The sequence below is a fragment of the Pristiophorus japonicus genome, chromosome 8 (assembly GCF_044704955.1).
Source record: "Pristiophorus japonicus isolate sPriJap1 chromosome 8, sPriJap1.hap1, whole genome shotgun sequence".
NCBI lineage: Eukaryota > Metazoa > Chordata > Chondrichthyes > Pristiophoridae > Pristiophorus > Pristiophorus japonicus.
Window position 1 is genome coordinate 62,516,667 of NC_091984.1, and position 18,936 is coordinate 62,535,602.

General features: G+C 43.7%; 1 protein-coding gene across 1 annotated transcript in view; it reads left to right on the top strand.

Annotated features, from left to right (window-relative positions):
* The first annotated feature begins 2,122 nt into the window (after positions 1-2,122).
* The window catches only part of echdc2 (enoyl CoA hydratase domain containing 2), a 33,502-nt gene continuing 16,688 nt past the window's right edge, over positions 2,123-18,936 (top strand). Inside the window, exons 1-2 of the mRNA XM_070886856.1 lie at positions 2,123-2,364; positions 8,399-8,466. Coding sequence (XP_070742957.1) covers positions 2,175-2,364; positions 8,399-8,466 — 258 coding nt within the window. The 5' untranslated portion in view covers positions 2,123-2,174. The remainder of the gene's footprint in view (positions 2,365-8,398; positions 8,467-18,936) is intronic.

The window sequence follows — 18,936 nt, forward strand, 5'->3', positions numbered from 1 at the left end:
GTCTCCTGAAGATCTTTGGATAGGTTTTGTATTTTTCCTTGGTGATTTTGTTTTTCAGATCTTCGACCCTCCGTGGGCCCGACTCCATCCTCGGTGGCACTTGGGCGGCAAGCGCCTCTGCTGCCGAGAATGAGACCCCCGCCCACTGTCGCCCCGATTGGCAGCGTACGTCATCCATTTGCCGCCCGCCGACCTTCGAGGGACCTCGGCCATGAATATCCCGCCCAAAGTGCCGTCCGGTACCTCGGCAGCCATCGGCGGCACTTGGGCGGGCGGAGGCCTTGATGAATATCGACCCCCAAGTCTTTTCTGAAGGAAAAAGCCCCAGCCTATTCAATCTTTCCCAATACCTGTAATCTCTTAGTTCTGGTACCATCCAGGTAAATATTTTTTGCACTTTCTCCAGTGCTTCTATGTCCTTTTTTATAGTATGGAGACCAGAACTGTACACGATGCTCTAAGTGCGACCTGACTAGTGTCCTATATAGGTTTACCATAACTTTACTACTTTTGAATTCTATACCCTTAGAAATAAATCCCAGTACATTGTTAGCATTTTTAATTGCTTTGCTAACTTGCAATGCTGCTTTTAATGATTTGTTCGCCTGCATCCTTCGATCGGGGGAACCAATTTAAAACCAAGTTGAGAAGGAATTTCTTCTCCCAGAGGGTTGTGAATCTGTGGAATTCTCTGCCCAAGGAAGCAGTTGAGGCTAGCTCATTGAATGTATTCAAATCACAGATAGATAGATTTTTAACCAATAATGGAATTAAGGGTTATGGGGAGCGGGCAGGTAAGTGGAGCTGAGTCCACGGCCAGATCTTTTTGAATGGTGGAGCAGGCTCGAGGAGCTAGATGGCCTGCTCCTGTTCCTAATTCTTATGTTCTTATAATCCCTTTGCTCTTCTACCCCATTCAGTTTCTTATTTTCTAAGGTGTAGGTGATGTTTCTATTTTTTATACCAACGTGCATCATCTCACATGTATCTATCTTAAGTTCATTCAGCACTTCGGCCTACAAGTTTCCTAATGTCTTCTTGTATTATGTTGCATTCTTCCTCAGTGTTGACCATACCCCCCAGTTTGGTATTATCTGCAAATTTTGATACTGAGTTACTTGTACCTAAGTCTAAATGTAAATGCAGCATATACAGTATTCAAAAATAATTTAGACTTTCCTCAGTAGCTTAGTAAGCATCTGAGTCTCGCACAATCCCTTGTCAGTGCTGAATTGGCTTATCACAGCTGTGGCCTTTGTAGGGCTACTACAATTGGCCTTGCTACCCTTTGGTCTGCAAGTGGAAAACCCGTCAGGGTTCCTGCTCCTAAATGCTGGAAGTGCATTTATGTGGATAGGATCAGGCTTAGCTAGCTGTGTTTCTCTCCATGGAAAATAGTCTGGCAACGCTTGCTATCTACACTGGCATGATTATAGGGTGCCAGGCACAATGTGGAACCATACTGCAGCAAGGCATCCATGCCTTCAGGAAAAGTTGTTTAAGAAAATCTCAACAAGGTTGTCCTCTGCCAAACCATCAGCATTGCTGTTTGGAAAATTGAGGCTGTTTTCCCTGTCATCCCCATGCCTTTACTCATGTAAACAGTTAGATTATAGTTTTCATTAGCACACTGAGTGCCAACAACAACAACTTGTATTTATATAGCGCCTTTAACGTCCCAAGGCGCTTCATAGAAGCGTTATCAAACAAAATTTGACACCAAGCCAAATATAATCGGGGATGCTCAAGAGGCCAGAATTAGAGGAATGCAGATATTTGGGGGGGGGGGGGGGGGGTGGTGTTTTTGGGCTGGAGGAGATTACGGAGATAGGGAGGGGCGAGGCCATGGAGGGATTTGAGAACAAGGAAGAGAATTTTAAAATCTTCTGAAGAGACGATATCTTGCTGTGTTACAGTTCCATAGGTGCTGGCTGCACTCTGATTCTTGGCCCAAGAGGCTTTTCTTCCATTTTGAGCCTTAGACGTTTACCAACTGGGCCACCTGGGTCTTGCTTACTTTTAATGTTCGCAAACGGCGTGGACCAAATGTGGACAGGGAGAGGCTGTTCCTGGCACAGCCAATCCAATAGGGCGGCGCAGAGGCGGGGCTTCCCCTCTCAAACCAGCCTCGCAGTGAAATTAGCAAATTTGACTTCCGTCGGCCTTGCAAAAATATGTGGGTGTTGAGGAAGGTGTGCTTTGTGGCCGGCCGGGGCCGAGCCGGCCTTGGGATGAATACATGGGCTGCTGTGGGCTGTTTAACCAGGCTGGGTAGCGCGTCTCTGGCTGTCAGCAGAAGGCGATACTCGGAGACGTCTGGCTCTCCCGAAATCCAAATACGGCACTTACATGGAGACAACTCGGGTAAGGGACCCCATTTTTCTAACTCTGCAGGACTTTTGCTCCGAAAAGCTGTTGCGCTGTCAACTCTCGAGGGCATGGCATGTCCTGTGTAGGGCTTCTACCTTAATGTGTAACGGTAATGTTTCCTTTCTGTAAAGTCATAATACTGATTCTAATCAGTTTAAGAAAGAACTTGCATTTATAGAGTGCCTTTCATGACTTCCCAAAGTGCTTCATAGCCAATGAAGTACTTTTGAATGTAGTCACTGTTGTAGCAGCCAAGTCAGACACGAGACTCCCAAAGCAAGCGCTCTAATCGGCAAACGAGCCAAAGGAGGGCAGAGGAAACGTTACAGGGACACCCTCAAAGCCTCCCTGAAAAAGTGCAACATCCCCACTGACACCTGGGAGTCCCTGGCCAAAGACCGCCCTAAGTGGAGGAAGTGCATCCGGGAGGGCGCTGAGCACCTCGAGTCTCATCGCCGAGAGCATGCAGAAATCAAGTGCAGGCAGTGGAAAGTGCGTGCAGCAAACCTGTCCCACCCACCCGTTCCCTCAACGACTATCTGTCCCACCTGTGACAGGGACTGTGGTTCTCGTATTGGACTGTTCAGCCACCTAAGGATTCATTTTAAGAGTGGAAGCAAGTCTTCCTCAATTCCGAGGGACTGCCTATGATTAATTGATTGAGCCAAGTTGCACTCAGCAAGATCCCATAAACAGTGAGAGGCAAATGATTAGATAATCTGTTTTAATGATGTTGGCTAACAGTTAAATCTTGCCCAGGAGACTGGTAGAATGCCACTGTTCCTCTTTGAATAGTGCTGTGGGAACTTTTATGCCAACCCGGGAGGGCAGACGGGCTATGGTTAATATCTCATCTGTAAACTCGCACCTCTGACAGTGCAGCACTCCTCCAGTACTGCACTGAAATGTCAGCCTAGATTATGACCTGGATTTTGTCATAAGAATAACCTCACCGTTATGGAATAAGTCGAACAGCAACTTCTGGAGTCTGCACATGCGCAGTAAAACGCGGAAATCAGAAAGTCTGAGTTGCCCTGCTCCTCCTCAAGCTTCGCTACACCCGTATCTCGCCGAGAGACATGTAAGGGCATGAATTTGTGGTAATTTGCCACTAGGTACCCACTAAACATGCCAGAAAAAATTAGGGTTTGTCCATTCAAGTATAAGTGAAATCTTAACATCGTGACAAGTCTTATTCACTGCCAAACAACCTCTCTGGCACTGAAAATTAACTTTTACAAGTGTGGAGTCTCATTCCTTCAGATTTGAATTATTGTTGGAGATTTTAAAAATTAAATATAAAATTAAAAGATTTTAAAAATCTTTTTCCTCCTGTCTCTTTTCTCTATTGTAATCGCATCTTTCTTTCTCTCTCTTTTTCTTTTTGTAGATGGTTTAATATTGAATTAAATATTCCAATTTACATTTCCTGTTTTAGACTCTGTGGCTCAGTATGGATTCTTCAATCTGATTGGTTACCTGTTCACACAGGTTTCAGATCCCATGTAGAGGGCGCTGCACTGTTTCAGATGCCCAATCATTGCAAGTTGCCACTCAAAAGTCCACGAGAAGTTGTGGGCAGCTGTAAGCATACTCAACGGCAAGTGCCGTTGGTTCACTGGCCCGGATTTTGCGATCATCAATGTGTTCAAGTCTGTAATGGGCCTTGAGCGAACAACCTCTGACGTAGAAGCAAGAGTGCTACCATTGAACCAAAGCTGGTGCCTAAAGGGAATTTTTTTTTAGTAATAAATCACCTTGTAATTTTTTGTTAATTTTACCCTATAAGTAAACCTGAAGATTAATCTTATTTTACAGCATATCATAAATGTTTGTGCTGCTTGTAGCACCACTTGCAATTAACTTGTTTCCCCTGTAGTGGGTGTTGGGCTGACATTAGGGAGGGAAAATATTCCCTGCAGTTAGAAACATAGAAAATAGGTGCAGCAATAGGCCATTCGGCCCTTCGAGCCTGCACCGCCACTCAATGAGTTCATGGCTGAACATGCAACTTCAGTATCCCATTCCTGCTTTCTCGCCATACCCCTTGATCCCCTGAGTAGTAAGGATTACATCTAACTCCTTTTTGAATATATTTAGTGAATTGGCCTCAACAACTTTCTGTGGTAGAGAATTCCACAGGTTCACCACTCTCTGGGTGAAGAAGTTTCTCCTCATCTCGGTCCTAAATAGCTTACCCCTTATCCTTAGACTGTGACCCCTGGTTTTGGACTTCCCCAACATTGGGAACATTCTTCCTGCATCTAACCTATCTAAATCCTTCAGAATTTTAAACGTTTCTATGAGATCCCCTCTCATTCTCCTGAACTCCAGTGAATACAAGCCCAGTTGATCCAGTCTTTCTTGATAGGTCAGTCCCTCCATCCCGGGAATCAGTCTGGTGAACCTTCGCTGCACTCCCTCAATAGCAAGAATGTCCTTCCTCAAGTTAGGAGACCAAAACTGTACACAATACTTCAGGTGTGGCCTCACCAAGGCCCTGTACAACTGTAGCAACACCTCCCTGCCCCTGTACTCCAATCCCCTCGCTATGAAGGCCAACATGTCATTTGCTTTCTTAACCGCCTGCTGTACCTGCATGCCAACCTTCAATGACTGATGTACCATGACACCCAGGTCTCGTTGCACCTCCCCTTTTCCTAATCTGTCACCATTCAGATAATAGTCTGTGTCTCTGTTTTTACCACCAAAGTGGATACCCACACATTTATCCACATTATACTTCATCTGCCATGCATTTGCCCACTCACCTAACCTATCCAAGTACTCTACAGCCTCATAGCATCCTTCTCGCAGCTCACACTGCCACCCAACTTAGTGTCATCCGCAAATTTGGAGATACTACATTTAATCCCCTCGTCTAAATCATTAATGTACAATGTAAACAGCTGGGGCCCCAGCACAGAACCTTGCGGTACCCCACTAGTCACTGCCTGCCATTCTGAAAAGTCCCCATTTACTCCTACTCTTTGCTTCCTGTCTGCCAACCCCGTTCTCAATCCACGTCAGCACACTACCCCCAATCCCATGTGCTTTAACTTTGCACATTAATCTCTTGTGTGGGACCTTATCGAAAGCCTTCTGAAAGTCCAAATACACCACATCAACTGGTTCTCCCTTGTCCACTCAACTGGAAACATCCTCAAAAAATTCCAGAAGATTTGTCAAGCATGATTTCCCTTTCACAAATCCATGCTGACTTGGACCTATCATGTCACCTCTTTCCATATGCACTGCTATGACATCCTTAATAATTGATTCCATCATTTTACCCACTACCGATGTCAGGCTGACCGGTCTATAATTCCCTGTTTTCTCTCTCCCTCCTTTTTTTAAAAAGTGGGGTTACATTGGCTACCCTCCACTCCATAGGAACTGATCCAGAGTCTATGGAATGTTGGAAAATGACTGTCAATACATCCGCTATTTCCAAGGCCACCTCCTTAAGTACTCTGGGATGCAGTCCATCAGGCCCTGGGGATTTATCGGCCTTCAATCCCATCAATTTCCCCAACACAATTTCCCGACTAATAAGGATTTCCCTCAGTTCCTCCTTACTAGTCCCTCTGACCCCATTTATATCCGGAAGGTTGTTTGTGTCCTCCTTGGTGAATACCGAACCAAAGTACTTGTTCAATTGGTCTGCCATTTCTTTGTTTCCTGTTATGACTTCCCCTGATTCTGACTGCAGGGGACCTATGTTTGTCTTTACTAACCTTTTTCTCTTTACATATCTATAGAAGCTTTTGCAGTCCGTCTTAATGTTCCCTGCAAGCTTCCTCTTGTACTCTATTTTCCCTGCCCTAATCAATCCCATTGTCCTCCTCTGCTGAGTTCTAAATTTCTCTCAGTCCCCGGGTTCGCTGCTATTTCTGGCCACTTTGTATGCCACTTCCTTGGCTTTAATACTATCCCTGATTTCCCTTGATAGCCACGGTTGAGCCACCTTCCTTTTTTATTTTTACGCCAGACAGGGATGGACAATTGTTGTAGTTCATCCATGCGGTCTCTAAATGTCTGCCATTACCCATCCACAGTCAACCCCTTAAGTATCATTTGCCAATCTATCCTAGCCAATTCACGCCTCATACCTTCAAAGTTACCCTTCTTTAAGTTCTGGACCATGGTCTCTGAATTAACTGTTTCATTCTCCAACCTAATGTAGAAGTTTACATTGTACATTAATGATTTGGACGAGGGGATTAAATGTAGTATCTCCAAATTTGCGGATGACACTAAGTTGGGTGGCAGTGTGAGCTGCGAGGAGGATGCTATGAAGTTGCAGAGTGACTTGGATAGGTTAGGTGAGTGGGCAAATGCATGGCAGATGAAGTATAATGTGGATAAATGTGAGGTTATCCACTTTGGTGGTAAAAACAGAGAGACAGACTATTATCTGAATGGTGACAGATTAGGAAAAGGGGAGGTGCAATGAGACCTGGGTGTCATGGTACATCAGTCATTGAAGGTTGGCATGCAGGTACAGCAGGCGGTTAAGAAAGCAAATGGCATGTTGGCCTTCATAGCGAGGGGATTTGAGTACAGGGGCAGGGAGGTATTGCTACAGTTGTACAGGGCCTTGGTGAGGCCACACCTGGAGTATTGTGTCCAGTTTTGGTCTCCTAACTTGAGGAAGGACATTCTTGCTATTGAGGGAGTGCAGCGAAGGTTCACTAGACTGATTCCTGGGATGTCGGGACTGACATATCAAGAAAGACTGGATCAACTGGGCTTGTATTCACTGGAGTTCAGAAGAATGAGAGGGGATCTCATAGGAACGTTTAAAATTCTGACGGGTTTAGACAGGTTAGATGCAGGAAGAATGTTCCCAATGTTGGGGAAGTCCAGAACCAGGGGTCACAGTCTAAGGATAAGGGGTAAGCCATTTAGGACTGAGATGAGGAGAAACTTCTTCACCCAGAGAGTGGTGAACCTGTGGAATTCTCTACCACAGAAAGTTGTTGAGGCCAATTCACTAAATATATTCAAAAAGGAGTTAGATATAGTCCTTCCTACTAGGGGGATCAAGGGGTATGGTGAGAAAGCAGGAATGGGGTACTGAGGTTGCATGTTCAGCCATGAACTCATTGAATGGGGTGCAGGCTCGAAGGGCCGAATGGCCTACTCCTGCACCTATTTTCTATGTTTCTAATTCCACCATATTATGGTCACTCTTCCCCAAGGGGCCTCGCACGACGAGATTGCTAATTAATCCTCTCTCATTACACAACACCCAGTCTAAGATGGCCTCCCCCCTAGTTGGTTCCTCGACATACTGGTCTAGAAAACCATCCCTTATGCACTCCAGGAAATCCTCCTCCACCGTATTGCTTCCAGTTTGGTTAGCCCAATCTATATGCATATTAAAGTCACCCATGATAACTGCTGCACCTTTATTGCATGCACCCCTAATTTTCTGTTTGATGCCCTCCCCAACATCACTACTACTGTTTGGAGGTCTGTACACAACTCCTACTAACGTTTTTTGCCCTTTGGTGTTCTGCAGCTCTATCCATATAGATTCCACATCATCCAAGCTAATGTCCTTCCTAACTATTGCATTAATCTCCTCTTTAACCAGCAATGCTACCCCACCTCCTTTTCCTTTTATTCTATCCTTCCTGAATGTTGAATACCCTTGGATGTTGAGTTCCCAGCCCTGATCATCCTGGAGCCACGTTAAAACATGCCATACTAGTTTTCAAGAAAAAAACATTAGAAAACTTTCTTTATGGAAGTAGAATAGGTAGAGCTCAGTCAAACCATCGTCTTGTGAAACGTTTTTCATTTCTCTTGCTTGTCGAAGATTAAAGTGAGTCACTTCACCATGAATGCTTTAACCAGTGTAAGCTGGACAAATCTGGATTTGTGAAGGGTGTATGAGCACATCTAGTGCTGTATTTACTACTGCAGTTCTGCTTGAGTGGCTAGATAATAATTTTTCAGCAACAAAATTGATGCTTGCAATCATGAAGTCAGTTAACTTTAAAAAAAAATTTCCTTTCAGGAATTGCAGCAGTTTTAATGAGCAGACCTCATGCAAGAAATTCTCTCGGAAATGTGTTTGTTAAGCAGGTTAGTATGTGTTATCTATCACTTGCTTATAGGGTTATTACACAAGATAAAGGATCATGGGATCGGAGGTAATGTATTAGCATGGATAGAGGATTGGTTAATAAATAACCGAGAATAGGGATAAACAGGTAATTTTCAGCTTGGCAGGCTGTAACTAGTGGCATGCTGCAAGGATCAATGTTGGGGCCTCAGCTATTTACAATGACCTAGATGATGGGATGATGTGTAATGTATCCAAGTTTGCTGACGATACAAAGCTAGGTGGGACAGTAAGCTGTGAGGAGAACACAAAGCGTCTGCAAAGGGATATAGATAGACAGTAAGTGAGTGAGCAGTAAGGTGCCAAATGAAGTATAATGTAGGGAAATGTGTGGTTATTCATTTTGGTAGGAAGAATCGAAAAACGGAATATTTTTTAAATGGTGAGAAACTTTTAAATGTTGGTGTTCAGAGAGATTTGGTTGTCCTTGTACAAAAAACACAGAAAGCTAGCATGCAGGTATAGCAAGCAATAAGGAAGGCAAATGGCATTGTAATGTATTTGTTTCATGGGTTCTTTGCTTAAGAATTCATAGTAACTCATTGCTATTAAGAACTAGTTGGTTTATTAGCAAAGGTTAAACAATCACATTATATATTACCAGTTCATCCACCCGGCTCGTAACCACATGCCCCTTCATGGATCTCCGAATCCAACTGGCTGGGGTTTTATTGAGTCTTGTGAACATCACGTGACTGGCTAAGCCATTCCCAACTCAACTATTTTAAGTTGCACCTGTAAATCAAATAAATCAAGTGCCCCCTGGTTAAAGGGTGGGGGGGCACTAAAACCAACACAATTAAACAAATTAAACTTTGAACAGTCAACTGGATCAAATTAAAATTTGGTTGCCAGGGGTGATGATGCACTCCAGTCCCTCCGGCACCCACCTCTCGCAGAAGGCCGTGAGCTTACTGGTGGACACTGCATGCTCCATCTCCAGGGACACCCTGGCTCGGATGTAACTGCAGAAGAGAGGCAGGCAGTCGGGCTGAATGACCCCCTCGACCGCCCGCTGCCTGGACCGGTTGATGGCCATCTCAACAGCTCTACAAACCTGTGAGCATACTCACAGAAGCGTACATTACAGGCACATTGTCCTTTTATTGCAAGGGGGGTTGGAGTATAAAGAGTAAAGAAGTCTTGCTACAATTGTACAGGGCCTTGGTGAGACCACACCTGGAGTACTGTGCACAGTTTTGGTCTCCTTATTGAAGGAAGGATATACTTGCCTTGGAGGCGGTGCAACGAAGGTTCACTAGATTGATTTCTGGGATGAGAGGGCTGTCTTACGATGAGAGATTGTGTAGAATGGGTCTTACGATGAGAGATTGTGTAGAATTGGTCTATACTCTCTCGAGTTTAGAAGAATGAGAGGTTATCTCATTGAAACATACAAGATTCTGAAGAGGATTGACAGGATAGATGCTGAGAGACTGTTTCCCCTGGCTGGAGAGTCTAGAACTAGAGGACATAGTGTCAGGATAAGGGTTAGGCCATTTAAGACAAAGATGAGGAGGAATTTCTTCTCTGAGGGTTGTGAATCTTTAGAATTCTCTGCCCCAGAGGGCTGTGGATGTTGAGTCTCTGAATATATTCAACACTGTAATAGATAGATTTTTGGAGTCTAGGGGAATCTCGGGATGTGGCGATCAGGTGGTAAAGTGGAGTTGAGGTTGATGATCAGCCATGATCTTACTGAATGACAAAGCTGGCTTGAGGGGCTGTATGGCGTACTCCTGCTATTTCTTATGTGCTTATATTCTTTAAAAGTGAGTTTTACTTCTATCAGAAGTGTCCTACTTGTAGTCCTAGGACCACCTGTGACCCAAGTCCTGGCATTTGGTCCTTTGAGCACAAGTAACTTAGTCCTATTTCCGCTTAATTCTTTGACCTGTTTGAATTTTGTGAGCTGAGGTTTGAGAAGGGCACTTTTTAGAGCTGCTGCCTCTTTGTGGATGAACTCTAAAATCTGAACAAAATCTGTTTGTATTAGCAACCTAATATATGTAAATGAATTGGAACATGGATTCAGACTTTGTCTCCTGAGGCTCATTGTTACACAGCCTACAAAGACAAAAGCTCAAAACACTCCTAGTTCATATAAAATGGAATTGGAAAATGTGGTTCCTTTTTCAAGAGGATATGAAGTATATAAATAAAGTGGGGGAGAGAAAGCAAAAGTAGTACTTTTTATTTTGAAATCAATACATAACCGTAACCTCCTAAATATAGAGGAATTCCAAGAGTATACAGTTTTACCTCTCCAAACTGGCACCCTTGGGGCCCTGACCAGTGCCGGACCGCGGGAGGTCACGCTGACCTTAGCATGTCAGCAGTACCCTAGACTTACCAGGTACTGCTGACAATGACCCGGCTGCATTCTGCGCAGAAGCCTATTGCGCAGCATTTCTCAGGCCGCCTCAGTCAGCCGCCATGCTCTTTGCTCCCTCTCTGCGCCGACCTGACCAAGGAGGGAACAGCGGGGAGAAGAGGAGCAGCCAGCCCCAGGACACAGTGCGGGTCGCGACCCCCCGCCGGGAATGATGCTGGACCAAAGAGTCCCGGACTGGAGAGGTACAACTTGTATATGTATGTATGTTATATTTATTTACTTATCCATTCCTTGCAACATTTCCTCTCTTGTGAAGAGGGTGGGTAAGCAAAATGAGGCCTCTCCCAATAGCATTCTTTACTAGAACAATTTCTAAGAATATGTTCACTCACTACCTGCTGAAGTATTTTTTCCCTGCTATTGGTGAAGTACTTCACTATCCACTAACGATTTGTCTGAAACCTGATTGCAATGAAACTGTGGATGCTTCATTTTTCTCTAACAAATTATTTTCAATATAATATAAATGAAGTATAGGGAGAGAAAATACTGGTGTAGAACACCAGTAGGCATTTGCATGCTTTATATACTAAGGGGGAGGGAGTGCTGTATAATATGTGTCTAATACCTTTGTAACATATAAACAAAGAATGGGCACTGTTCAGAAAATAAACTGAGGTAAATGATGGGTAATTATTTCCAGGAAAGCCATGATGCTGTGGTAATTCTGTCCTTCATATCCAGGGAATATCCATGTCCAGACTTGCAAGTTTCCTCTAGGAATTCGAAGGGAGAAGGCACCATCTGTAGGAAGGGGATTCAAGTTACCAGAAATCCATCTGCATTTTTCTTTTTGATAGTTTGTACATCATAGAATCATACAGCCATTCAGCCCATCGAGTCTGCGCCGGCTCTTTCGAAGAGCAGTCCAGTTAGTCGCACTCCCTGCTCTTTCCCCATATCCCTGCAATTTTTTCTCCTTCAAGTATTTATCCATTTCCCCTTTGAGGGGTACTATTAAATCTGTATTCACCATCCTATCAGCCAGTGCATTCCAAATCCAAACCACTCATTGCATAAAAAAGCTTTTCCTCATGTCGCCTCTGGTTCTTTTGCCAATCACTTTAAATTTGTGCCCTCTCGTTATCGACCCTTCAGCCACTGGAAACAATTTATCTTTATTTACTCTATCTAAACCCTTCATGATTTTAAACACAACTATCAAATCTCCTCTTAGCTTTCTCTGCTGCAAGGAGAACAACGCCAACTTCTCCAGGCTATCCATGTAACTGTAATCCCTCATCCCTGGAACTATTCTAGTAAATCTCTTCTGTACCCTCTCCAGAGCCTTCCCTGCCTTCTAAAAGTGTGGTGCCCAGAATTGGACACACAACTCCAGCTGGGGCGAACTAGTCTTTTAATATGGGTTTAGTATAACTTCCTGGCTTTTGTACTCTATGCCTCTATTTATCAAGCTCAGGATCCCATATGCTTTATTAACTGATTTGTTAACCTGTCTTGCCACCTTCAAAGATTTGTGCTTTTGTGGAATTCTGGAAATGAAGGTGTCCAACTACAGGTGATGGGTGGGAAAAGGGACCTTCCAGATGAGCAACATGCATCTGTGGAAGAGCTGAGAAAGATTACCACAAGAGGTCAGCCTCCATTTAGCATGTAATGTCTATTGTGTGTGGTGTTAATCCCCATTGCCACACAACCAGGGGACACTGTAACACCATGGCAAATATCTCATAGCCCCTGCAGACATAGCCTCCTCCCACATCCTAAAATATGGTATTCCTTTTATCCACCTCAGAAGGATGAAAGACTGAGTGAATTTGGCCAAGATTCAAATTCAAGACCTTTCTTCCAGTCAACCCTCTCTTCCACTGTAGGCTGCTAGAAGGAGAATATTGATAATTTCATGTGAACACTTGTGCTGCATTTGTCCAACCCAAATACTCCTAATTGGGAACTCCATATTTTCCCTTATAAACTAAAGGCTTGTCATTTAAAGATATGAACGAAGGGCATTTGCATTGACTAAGTGAGGGTAGGCAGGAATCAGTTTGCAAAGGGTGATCAAAAGTGCATTTCCCTTCTAATTCAGTGCAAAATGGCCGGAGTGCTCATGGTGTGTATTTGCTATTCACCAATATGCACTGCCATTGGATCAGCAGTACATTTTCCTCTATGGCTTACATATTCTTCAGTTAGCATAGTGCATTAGACCTTCATGAAGTTATTTCCTCCCATTATAGAACCACCATTACTTACTGGCCACTAGCATTACTCGAACACACATTCAGTTCTACCAATAAAATAAATAAGATAAGCTGCAAATGCTGGAATCTGAAATAAAATGGAATATGGGGAAATTCACAGCAGATCAATCAGTATCTGTGAAGGTTATGGTGTTTTGGGTGTGCATCTCGCATCAGTTCAGATGAAGAATACACAACCAATCTCTTCTTTTTTTTTTCTCTTTACATATGTTAACATACCTGTTCTGTCGCCTTTTACCACAATTCTGCCCAGTCAATCATCTACGCTACATTAAGTGTTCATTTCTATGGTGCCAAGTGTTTCATTTCTTGAACAAATCAAGCTCAGTATTGGCCCAGATTTTCCTGGTTGGTGACATGACCCGTAAATTTTGCCATTTAGCATACCGATCGTGCCATTGATGATTTACTCTCTCTTTTCCTGCATTTCGAATCAGCAGTCGCTGCAGCTAGCAAAGTGACAAACCAGAAATGACGCAGCCAATGACCAATGTAGTAGTGCTATGTAGATTCTGTGTACACTGAGATGTGTGTATAACATTCTGCTGTGAAACCGCCTTCCAGCAAGGAGACCAGAACCAAAACTGGTCGATAAACAGCAGGGAAGATTGGAACTAGATCACAGGCCACTTGGGAAGTTTAAAAAAAAAAATTATTCCTATTGAAATTCCATTCTTTATTATATATGAACATAAGAACATAAGAATTAGGAACAGGAGTAGGCCATCTAGCCCCTCGAGCCTGCTCCGCCATTCAATAAGATCATGGCTGATCTGGTCGTGGACTCAGCTCCACTTACCCGCCCTCTTCCCGTAACCCTTAATTCCCTTATTGCTTAAAAATCTATCTATCTTTGACTTGAAAACATTCAATGAGCCAGCCTCAACTGCTTCCTTGGGCAGAGAATTCCACAGATTCACAACCCTCTGGGAGAAGAAATTCTTTCTCAACTCGGTTTTAAACTGCCAACCTGAAAAGTCCTGTTTATTGCTACTTTCTGTTTTCTGTCCTTTAACCAATCCTCATATTACCCCCAATACCATGAATCCTAATTTTGTGTAATAACCTCTTGTGTGGCATCTTATCGAATGCTTTTGAAAATCCAAATGCACTACATACACTGGTTTCCCCCTTATCCATCCTACTAGTTACATCTTCGAAAAACTCGGAACAGATTTTTCAAACACTATTTCCCTTTCATAAAACCATGTTGACTCTGCTTAACCATATTATGGTTTTCTAAGTGCCCTGTTACCACATCTCTAATAATAGATTCTAGCATTTAGCCTCCTACTGATGTTGGGCTAACTGGCCTATAGTTCCCTGTTTTTTCTCTTCCTCCTTTCTTAAAATGGGGTTATGATTGCTACCTTCCAATCCTTGGGGACTGTTCTAGAATCTGGGGAATTCTGGGAAATTAATACCAGTGCATTCACTATCTCTCTTAAAAACTTAGGATGCAGGTCGTCCGGTCCAGGAGATTTTTCGTCACTTAGTCCCATTACTATGGAGAGTGCTGATTTTAGCACCAGGCATTCGGTGCAGCCTCAACTGCAAAATTCACTAATTCATTGTACATTAATGATTTGGACGAGGGGATTAAATGTAGTATCTCCAAATTTGCGGATGACACTAAGTTGGGTGGCAGTGTGAGCTGCGAGGAGGATGCTATGAGGCTGCAGAGCAACTTGGATAGGTTAGGTGAGTGGGCAAATGCATGGCAGATGAAGTATAATGTGGATAAATGTGAGGTTATCCACTTTGGTGGTAAAAACAGAGAGACAGACTATTATCTGAATGGTGACAGATTAGGAAAAGGGGTGGTGCAACGAGACCTGGGTGTCATGGTACATCAGTCATTGAAGGTTGGCATGCAGGTACAGCAGGCGGTTAAGAAAGCAAATGACATGTTGGCCTTCATAGCAAGGGGATTTGAGTACAGGGGCAGGGAGGTGTTGCTACAGTTGTACAGGGCCTTGGTGAGGCCACATCTGGAATATTGTGTACAGTTTTGGTCTCCTAACTTGAGGAAGGACATTCTTGCTATTGAGGGAGTGTAGCGAAGGTTCACCAGACTGATTCCCGGGATGGCGGGACTGACCTATCAAGAAAGACTGGATCAACTGGGCTTGTATTCACTGGAGTTCAGAAGAATGAGAGGGGATCTCATAGAAATGTTTAAAATTCTGACGGGTTTAGACAGGTTAGATGCAGGAAGAATGTTCCCAATGTTGGGGAAGTCCAGAACCAGGGGTCACAGTCTAAGGATAAGGGGTAAGCCATTTAGGACCGAGATGAGGAGAAACTTCTTCACCCAGGGAGTGGTGAACCTGTGGAATTCTCAACCACAGAAAGTTGTTGAGGCCAATTCACTAAATATATTCAAAAATGAGTTAGATGTAGTCCTTACTACTAGGGGAATCAAGGGGCATGGCGAGAAAGCAGGAATGGGGTACTGAGGTTGCATGTTCAGCCATGAACTCATTGAATGGCGGTGCAGGCTCGAAGGGCCGAATGGCCTACTCCTGCGCCTATTTTCTATGTTTCTATGTTTCCTCTGTATTTTGAGGCTGTGCCCCCTAGTTCTAGTCTCCCCCACCAATGGAAACAATCTCTCTGCTTTTATCTTGTCTATCCCTTTCATGATTTTAAATGTTTCTATAAGATCACCCCTCATCCTTCTGAACGCCAAGGAGTAAAGACCCAGTCTACTCAATCTATCATCATAAGGTAACCCCCTCATTTCTCGAATCAGCCTAGTGAATCGTCTCTGTATCCCTTCCAAAGCTAGTATATCCTTCCTTAAGTAAGGTGACCAAAACTGCACGCAGTACTCCAGGTGCGGCCTTACCAATACCTTATACAGTTGCAGCAACACCTCCCTGCTTTTGTACTCCATCCCTCTCGCAATGAAGGCCAACATTCCGTTTGCCTTCCTGATTACCTGCTGCACCTGCAAACTAACCTTTTGGGATTCCAAAAGAGTTTCATGCACAAGGACCCCCAGGTCCCTCTGCACCACAGCATGTTGTAATTTCTCCCCATTCAAATAATATTCCCTTTTACTGTTTTTTTTCCCCAATGAGGATGACCTCACACTTTCCGACATTGTATTCCATCTGCCAAACCTTAGCCCATTCGCTTAACCTATCCAAATCTCCTTGCAGCCTCTCTGAGTCCTCTACACAACCCGCTTTCCCACTAATCTTAGTGTCATCTGCAAATTTTGTTGCACTACACTCTGTCCCCTCTTCTAGGTCATCTATGTATATTGTAAACAGTTGTGGTCCCAGCACTGATCCCTGTGGCACACCACTAACCACTGATTTCCAACCGGAAAAGGACCCATTTATCCCGACTCTGCTTTCTGTTCGCCAGCCAATTCTCTATCCATGCTAATACATTTCCTCTGACTCCGCGTACCTTTATCTTCTGCAGTAACCTTTTGTGTGGCAGCTTATCGAATGCCTTTTGGAAATCTAAATACACCACATCCATCGGTACACCTCTATCCACCATGCTCGTTATATCCTCAAAGAATTCCAGTAAATTAGTTAAACATGATTTCCCTTTCATGAATCAATGCTGCGTCTGCTTGATTGCACTATTCCTATCCAGATGTCCCGCTATTTCTTCCTTAATGATAGTTTCAAGCATTTTCCCCACTACAGATGTTAAACTAACCGGTCTATAGTTACCTGCCTTTTGCCTGCCCCCTTTTTTAAACAGAGGCGTTACATTAGCTGCTTTCCAATCCGCTGGTACCTCCCCAGAGTCCAGAGAATTTTGGTAGATTATAACAAATGCATCTGCTATAACTTCCGCCATCTCTTTTAATACCCTGGGATGCATTTCATCAGGACCAGGGGACTTGTCTACCTTCAGTCCCATTAGTCTGTCCAGCACTACCTCCCTAGTGATAGTGATCATCTCAAGGTCCTCCCTTCCCACATTCCTATGACCAGCAATTTTTGGCATGGTTTTTGTGTCTTCCACTGTGAAGACGGAAGCAAAATAATTGTTTAAGGTCTCAGCCATCTCCACATTCCCCATTATTAAATCCCCCTTCTCATCTTCTGAGGGACCAACATTTACTTTAGTCACTCTTTTCCGTTTTATATATCTGTAAAAGCTTTTACTATCTGTTTTTATGTTTTGCGCAAGTTTACCTTCGTAATCTATCTTCCCTTTCTTTATTGCTTTTTTAGTCATTCTTTGCTGTTGCTTAAAATTTTCCCAATCCTCTAGTTTCCCACTAACCTTGGCCACCTTATACGCATTGGTCTTTGATTTGATACTTTCCTTTATTTCCTTGGTTATCCATGGCTGGTTATCTCTTCTCTTGCCGCCCTTCTTTTTCACTGGAATATATTTTTGTTGCGCATTATGAAAGAGCTCCTTAAAAGTCCTCCACTGTTCCTCAATTGTGCCACCGTTTAGTCCTTGTTTCCAGTCTACTTTAGCCAACTCTGCCCTCATCCCACTGTAGTCCCCTTTGTTTAAGCATAGTACGCTCGTTTCTGACACAACTTCCTCATCCTCAATCTGTATTACAAATTCAACCATATTGTGATCACTCATTCCGAGAGGATCTTTTACGAGGAGATCGTTTATTTTTCTTGTCTCGTTACACAGGACCAGATCCAAAATGGCTTGCTCCCTTGTAGGCTCTGTTACATACTGTTCTAAGAAACAATCCCGTATGCATTCTATGAATTCCTCCTCCAGGCTACCCCCTGCGATTTGATTTGACCAATCGATATGTAGGTTAAAATCCCCCATAACTACTGCCGTTCCTTTTTCACACGCCTCCATTATTCCCTTGATTATTGCCCGCCCCACCATGAAGTTATTATTTGGGGGCCTATAAACTACGCCAACCAGTGACTTTTTCCTCTTACTATCTCTAATCTCCACCCACAATGATTCAACATTTTGTTCATTGGAGCCAATATCATCCCTCACAATTGCCCTGATATCATCCTTTATTAACAGAGCTACCCCACCTCCTTTCCCTTCTTGCCTATCTTTCTGAATCGTCAGATACCCCTGTATGTTTAATTCCCAGTCTTGGCCACCTTGCAACCATATTTCTGTAATGGCCACCAAATCATACCCATTTGTAATGATTTGTGCCGTCAGCTCACTTACTTTATTTCTAATGCTGCGTGCATTTAGGTAGAGTGTTTTCATCCTAGTTTTTAAACCATGATTTTTAGTTTTTACCCCTCCTGCAGCCCTTTTATATTCAGTGGCCCTTTTTGTTTCTTGCCTTTGGTTTCTCTGCCCTCCACTTTTACTCATCTCTTTTCTGTCTTTTTGTTTTTGTCTCCATTTTGTTTCCCTCTGTCTCCCTGTATTGGTTCCCATCCCCCTGCCATATTAGTTTAACTCGTCACCAACAGCACTAGCAAACACTCCCCCTCGGACATTGGTTCTGTTCCTGCCCAAGTGAAGACCGTCCGGTTTGTACTGGTCCCACCTCCCCCAGAACCTGTTCCAATGCCCCACGAATTTGAATCCCTCCCTGCTGCACCACTGCTCAAGTCACGTATTCATCTGTGCTATCCTGTGATTCCTACTCTGACTAGCACGTGGCACTGGTAGCAATCCCGAGATTACTACTTTTGAGGTCCTACTTTTTAATTTAAGTCCTAGCTCCTTAAATTCGTCTCGTAGGACCTTATCCCTTTTTTTTATCTATGTCGTTGGTTCCAATGTGCACCACAACAACTGGCTGTTCTCCCTCCCTTTTCAGAATGCACTCGCTCGGAGACATCCTTGACCCTTGCACCAGGGGGGCAACATAC